The 7,500-nt window shown below is 41.2% G+C and overlaps 1 protein-coding gene across 5 annotated transcripts in view; it reads left to right on the forward strand.

Moving 5' to 3' along the window:
- EBF3 (EBF transcription factor 3) overlaps nucleotides 1-7,500 on the forward strand; it is a gene marked incomplete at its 3' end in the record, with an annotated part of 120,354 nt that overhangs the window by 71,224 nt on the left and 41,630 nt on the right. For 3 of the 5 annotated variants that reach the window (XM_080620828.1, XM_080620829.1, XM_080620827.1), the window contains exons 7-8: nucleotides 4,064-4,145; nucleotides 7,116-7,260. In XM_080620828.1, coding sequence (XP_080476954.1) covers nucleotides 4,064-4,145; nucleotides 7,116-7,260 — 227 coding nt within the window. The remainder of the gene's footprint in view (nucleotides 1-4,063; nucleotides 4,146-7,115; nucleotides 7,261-7,500) is intronic. The other 2 variants (XM_080620830.1, XM_080620831.1) reach the window with 1 other exon arrangement.

Raw genomic sequence — 7,500 nt, forward strand, 5'->3', positions numbered from 1 at the left:
GATGGAGGCTGCTTGTCATTGCAGGTTTTGGCTGACTTCCTTAGAGAGACCTCACCTATCACCAGTGCAGATTTTGGTTTAGAATGTTGTTGCTGGGACACTCACATGCAGTATCTGAAATACAAAGAATTAAACCTTTAGTTCCTGCTGAGGTTTACCTGCATGAATGATGCTTCTGTTTGGGGTCTGGTGGAAATACGCTTTACTAATGGTGTTTCTAGGATGTAATAGGTGGTTTCCCACCACAAATATTCCTTTAGCCAAGCCATATTTGAACTGGACCAAACTAGAGCCACCACTTGTGGTCATAATACCAAGTATTTTCTTGCTTAGTGTTGAAATTCAGGTACAAAAGTCTTTCTGGTCTATTTGCTCCAACATCTCCTCTCAAAAAGGTTAAGAAGAGGTGAAAAGGATGAAAAGGCACTTGCAGGGTTTAAAAAATCTTATATGGGAGAAAAAAACGTCTTTCATATCACAAGAAAAAGTCTCCCGTAGGTTGTTATGTGCATAAGGTGGAGGCTTAAGAGCAGACACATTTGCAGATGAACTGCTTTTACTAGCTTCTCCGAGACATGACATTTGTTCAGAAGATTAGCCAGGTTGTAATGTGTAGCATAATTGCACTGTGCGGATGTCCCAGAAGTGAAAACCTAATTGCTTGACAGGCCTATAACTTTGTGGTACGCTCTCACCTTGTTAGGTCCTTTTCTGATGCAGTTCAAATGAAGTCTGGCCGCAGGTGTGCCTAATTTACCTCGCAACAGAACGTGTTGAGTTTAATTGCACAGTGGTTGTTAGGAAAAATTGGTGGGTGGAATATCAAGTGACTTACTGTATGCGGCTGGCAGATGGGCGTTGAGAGGCATCGCGGGCTAAGTGTATAGGTGAGGTGAGTTAATAAAAGATGTAAATTCTATCTTAAAATGGGGAAGTCTTGTGGTAGGTAATACATTTTAATTAAGGTGGTAGAAGTCCCCTTTCTAGCAGTGGGGGGGGGGGGGGGGGGGATGGAAATCAAAGCAAAGAAATATCACAAAGACTGCATTTTCCTCCGTACCAGTATTTTAGGAGTGTGTTTAGGAAGGGTACTCTGCAAGGATGCATTTATTAAAGAAGACTACAATTTGTGCTTATAATACAATGTATAACAGGGAGAGCCATGTCTAGGAAGGCCTACATTCTCAATCTCTTGGTAGCAACAAAGTTTGAAACACAAGCAAGTGAAGCTCTGATCCACCTCCTTGCTTCTTGCTGTGTCACACAGATGTTGCCTTGGGAGCACATGGCTTGCAGACAAAGCACCTGGCCCTGTTATTCCTGCTGTAGGGATGGGTTTATAGCACCCATGGTCCTTGTTGGTCAGCTGAGAGGCACAACCAGCTCAGTTGCCTTCTCTTGGCAAGCTTTGAGAAACGCTCCGCCTGGGAACATGGTTTTAAACTTACCTTGTATCCCTCTGAAAAGCTCATCTTGATGCCACCTGAATTCTCCAGAAACCACAGATTTAAAAAATGAAATACAATACCTCAGTATCAAGGAATGTAGCAGAGCTGAAATACGAGTGCTGCTTGTGTTCACTCCAGCCTGTGGCTTCATTATTTAGCTCAGTGCTCAGGGTCATCCTAGTCAGCTTGAAGATGTCTAATTCTACCAAGAGTGGGTCCTTTTCACCAAGTAATTGAACAAATACCAGTTCCAGTTGATGTTTTAGTGAAAGGGTGCTTAATAGCCCTATTTTTTTTTTGACAGGATGTGAGCTCTCTGTATAGAAACAATTCATCACGAATGCTTCACGTTAAAAACAATCCACGAGGAGCAATACTTAGCATTCCTCGTGCACAATTCATTGGAGGATTTCCGAGCAATTTACAAACATTAGCTCAATAAGCCTCACAACACCCATTTGAGATCAGAAAAAAAAATAATAGATAAGATACTCCACTTCAGCCTGGCTGTGGCACTAAGGAGCTGTAAAGCTGGAGGCTCGTCCCAGCTCCAGACTCCCCAGTGCCTGGTGGTCCTGTACTAACATGAGAATCAGCTGGGCCTTGCACATCATCAGAGTCTGTGGGGTGGAAGGTGTGCAAAAAAACCCTAGAGGTATGACAGAAATGCCATTACCCTTAGCCTATAGCCCTTTGAGATAATAAGTATCTTTACAAAAAAAAACCCCAAACCTCCCCAAAACCAAGGCAGATAAATTAGGGTGAGGGTGTTGCTAATAAAGGTGCAGTTTCTTGGAGCTGTTAATAACGTCCCTGCAATAGTGCCCGGAAAACCCAAGTTTAAGTGAGCACCCAAGCTAGGAGATCATGTCAACCACCACGGACGTCTCTCAGCTCAACAGCTAAAACCCTTTTACAGGTTTTGTGTTGCTGCCTGTAGCAAGGGGTTGGAACTGGATGGTCTTAAGGTCCTTTCCAACTCAAACCATTCTATGATTCTATGATTTTGGGATTGGAAGTTTTAAATGAATGTACACTTCAGCACATGCTGAACTGATGGCAATAATATATTTATGCACAGTTTCAGTAAACTTAGTTGTTTCCTACTTGACTTTCTGACATGAGAGATCTTTCCATCAGCATTAGCATCCTGTGTTAATATTAGGGCCCTACTTAAGATTAAATTAAAGAGGAAAAGTTGTGATTAACAGCACCAGTTTGTGATATGGGGATACTTCCATAATGCTTCTGTCTGATACTCAAAGCTCTGCAGGAGTGAGCACAATGTGATGCAGCCTCAACCGTACTTTCTGTTGGCCGTGGCTGGGCCGTGTTGGGTGCTGAAGAAAGGGAGAGGGGCCTGGCTTGCCTCCTGCCAGGAATGCTGTTGGCACACGGTAACTTCTGTGAGGTCTATGCAGTCAGAGTAGTTCCAGTCACTCATAAAGATTGACATGAATAAATAATAGGTATTCATATTCTAAATGTAAAAGCTCTGCCTAACCTCGCTATTCAACATGTATGAAGTTGGGCAGCACAAGCTGCTGGACTAGAGCATCTGAGAAACTCTGGGAGAGGAGAAAATCCTGAGCCTTGCTTGTCTTTATCTGTCAGTCATTAGAAAATGCAGACCCACAGAACATCTTGTTTTAATTATGAAACATGAAAACACAGCTACATGAAGAAAAGAGGCAGTGTTAAGCTGTGGACATCCTCCTGTGTGAGGGCAGGATGGAAGAGTGGAGGGTGGAGACATCCCCTATCAGCTCCATCCTCCGCTATGGGAGGGCAGCATAAAAGAATTTGCATCTTTCCAAGCTTTTCCCCTTCCTCTAAGTGCTTGTTGTATTCCCGGGAGGCAGCATTGCTACAAAAATGGTTTATAGGGAGATGCCTAGATGATAAGGGTTAGTCCTAAATAATTGCTGGTTGCTGCTCAGCAAAAATAAGCTGGATTTCCATCCCCGGGTAAGTGACTCCTTACAGTTAAAGGCTGGCAAAGGTTGAAGAGGTCGTACGACAGGGCCTAATTTGCCATGTTCCTTTCCTTTCAAAAACAATGAGAGAACCAGGGCCTTGCCAGTGGGCAGATCCTGCCTGGATCTCCCTGGAGTCAGCAGGAGTTGGATCGAGTCCCTTTGAATAGTGAGAGTTTCCAAACCGTAGGCAAAGCCAAGTGTTTTTCAGAAGATTGATCATTCATTACCTTGGAATTTTTTGACGTAGAGGTCATTCCTGCTAATATAAGTTGTGAAAAAAAGAAAATGTATTAAAAAATAGAGACAAATTCTCATCTGTTGTAAGTCATCGCCTTTGAAGTCAATGAGTCATTGAAATCAACTTTCCCACACCGAGCTGAGGATATGGCCTCGAGTCAATACATTTGTAGTTGTTGAAAAATTAAAAATATAAATTTGCCTTTCCCTGGCAATAACGTGCTGTTTATGACAGAGATCTTGTGTTTTAAAATAAGTTCATTAACTAATAGGAAAGTCATATTTCACTACCGGTATTCATTTGGGTATAACTATTTATGATGAAATTTTATTAAACTTTCTTAAAATTGGATTTACATTTTGATGAGTCTAATAGATTTCAATTTTGTATTTTTATAGATTCTTTCTAAAGTTTTTCCTCAAGTGCAATCAGAACTGTTTGAAGAATGCAGGCAACCCGCGAGACATGCGAAGATTCCAGGTACAGATCCCCTTAAAGAATAAATGATGTGTAAAGGACTTACATGTTCATCTTGAACTTTTGTTAACTAAAACCCAGTGTCAGTGCTTCTACTTAGTGTATTTCCAAGGCTGTGTGCCATTAAAAGAAGTGCTATTGGTATTTTACATTTCCCTCACTAATTTAAGTGCTAGTTCTTGGGACTCACCGAGTTCTGTACTGGACTGTAATGGGTCAATGCTGAAGCAAGTGGGTGTCACCTCAGGAAGTATTTCCCTAGTTTTCCTTCATACTAACACCTTGTGTTGTAGTGTGGCATGTGCTCAGACCTGCAGAGATTTCACTTAAGAAGAATGAGTAGCTTTGTCTTACTAACAGACATGGCTATGGAGCGCAGGGAAGTCTGGATCTCACACAGGGTTTTTTCACATTCACAACTTGTAAATCCAACACTGGTGCTCCAACCCACATGTTTTTACTCCAGTTGTATTAGAAAATGTTTAATACTTCACTTTCTCCTTACAGCTTTTGAAATATCCTGTGGTGAATCATAACACTACAGAGAGACAGCTGACGTGATGGACAAATGATTTCCTCTGTATTTGGGGTCATTTGAAATGCTTGTTAGGAAAGACATGGGTTTTATTTCAAGTATTTCACAATGATATTTGGGACTAATAATAAAATAGCATTGAGATGTTAAAAACTTTCTTATTTTGGAAAAGAATAACTTGTGGCTAAACTTGATAGCAAAACATGTGACATCTGTTTCCACGCACAGCCAACCAACCAGTGAACCCAGCACCCTTGAGCCAGCCAACAGAAAAGATCTGTAGCTGGAAAAAATCTTTCTTCAAAACAATTGAGCCAAGCTTCCATTTTTCATGCATCTCAGCTTCACGTGGCATTGGTGATATTGATCCATCTGAGCAGAACAGAAGGTCAAACCTGGAATGAGTGGAAATGTCCTCTTTGTCTCACCGATGACTAAATGAAGCATCAGTCATGAGTGATCTTGTGGTCGACAATGGAGCCAGTAGGCACTAGAAAGGCTTTCCTGGGTCTCTTTAGCTAATCTCCCTGCCTCTCAGAAGGTTTAACTGGACTTAACAGTATGTCAGATCTTGAACAATATTTTTAACTGGTTTCACTGTCTCAGCACCTTCCTTTAGGTGAGCTGCAGGAATAAGCCAATATAACAAAGCGTAGCATGTCTACTTTCTTCTGCTGAACTACAGTATTTTCCCTTGGTGACTGACCTACATATACATGACAGAACAAAAATAGTTGTCATTTTTATATACACCTATCTCTGCCTTTTTAATATACCATGCTCTAGGAACCAAATCCAGAAATCTGCACTAAAAATCACACTTGTGTGTTTTGTGATATTTCTCAAAGTCTGTGAATCTCTTTAAAGGTGAATGTGGGCAGCCCGGTGGCCTGGCAGCAGCTCTGTGGCCATGGCAAGTGTGAGACCTCAGCGCTCTCCAAAGTGGATGCTGACAAGAGTGAAAGTGTCCACTTCTGGGAGGAGAAAGCTAGGGAAGCAGAGCAGCCTGGCAGAGAGCTGCCCTCAGGCTGTTCCAAAGGGTACCGCAGATGGCTGTCTCAGAGGAGGCGGGACACATAGAAAAGGTGCTGTGATAGCTGAAAGCTAATTATGGGTTGTGAATAAGAAGCAGGATCAGAGGTGATCCAAAACATAGAAGCAGACAGGAAATTTCTTCTGATGCTTTGGACCAGCTCTGTGCAAAAAGAGGATGGTTTTTCCCCTTCCATTTTTGTTCATTAAATGTTTAGGAGATGGTGTGAAATAATTTCTATTACATCCAAAAGTAAAGTAAGTGGATGTAGAAAGCTAAAATTTGTACCAGCTTTTGCCACCGTCACCAATAACATTAATAAGGCCAAACTTAGCCATGACTTTAAGGACCCTACTAACATTAAACCCCAAAGAAAACCGTGCAGCGATTACTTCATATAGAAAACTTGGAACCTAAACCACAGGGCCCATGCTGGAGTATTTAAATAAGATGTAAATGTCTGTCTGGGATAACAGGAATCGACCTATGAAGCCATGTTCTGCACAAACACAGGCGCATCTCAGGGTTTCCTCTTTGGCTTATGTTCACGCAATATCGTTTCCGGAAGGAGTTTCACAACTCCATTGTGTAGGTGTTTTTATCGGGAAGGTTGTGCATTTTGCATATGTTCCTTTTCCATTTTCTACTGAGAAGCAGCTGGAAGCCAAAGAAGGCGCTATCCATCATCTCTTCTATGGCCGGACCCTGAACCTGGACACAAGAATAGGAGCCTTTCACTCAAAAATAAAGGAGGAAATTCCATTGACATACCAGGGTCAATCACCATCCAAATGAACTTGAGAAGGGATACTTTTCATGGATTGAAAACACTTTCACTATTCATATTCAACTCGGTCTTTTCAGATGCAAAAAAGTTCATTATCAGACATTAAATGTAATTGTAAAACTGACCTGGAGATCATTTACTGAAGAAAAAAATGGGGAGTTACGATGCTTCCTGATTTATTAAGCTTTTTTTATTTGGAATCCTCACAACCCTTCATTTGAAGACAGTCTCAAGTGAACAAATTTTAATTAGATAAACTATCTAATCAATATATCAACAGATCAATCAAAACAGCGGCTTTTAAAATGAGTGGCTAGAGGGGTGTTTCTGAAACTAATGGCTAGAAGAGTATTTCCCTGAATTGAATTCATTTGTTAGCATAATAGGAGATTAAACTCTAATTAGTGTAGCAGGTTCTGAAGAGAAACAATTGTGAGTTAAAAATCACCAGTGTTAGCCACATCAACAAAGATGTATTCATAGTTGTCACTCACTTCGTTTAAGGCGAAAAGTGACTGGCCGTGGTGCTTTGGCTCAAAAGACGGTCTTGATGCTGTGTCTAGGCTTGTGAGGACGTGCAGGGTGTTTTCAGTTTTGCCTTTTGTTTTCTTTTTTCAGGTTGTTGTATCAACAACAGTCAATGTGGATGGCCACGTGCTGGCTGTCTCAGACAACATGTTTGTACACAACAATTCCAAACACGGGAGGCGGGCTCGCCGCCTTGACCCCTCAGAAGGTACGGCCCCTTCTTATCTGGAAAATGGTAGGCACACATTTACATGTCTTTTTTTTTTATTTGCAATGCTTTTTTTTTTTTCTTTTCCTTTTTTTTTTTTTTTTTTTTTGGTTGGTTTTTTTCTCACCATACTTTATGTTGATGCACTACGACATTTACTTTTACATAATTTCTTCTCTCATCCATCAAACCACCCATTAAAAAAGTCCATTAGTATTTCTCAGTCCTTGTCAACTACAGTACGGCGCTTCTGAATTTGCTTCTGAC

This window comes from Psittacula echo, assembly GCF_963264785.1.
Source record: "Psittacula echo genome assembly, chromosome: 6".
Classification (NCBI taxonomy): domain Eukaryota; kingdom Metazoa; phylum Chordata; class Aves; order Psittaciformes; family Psittacidae; genus Psittacula; species Psittacula echo.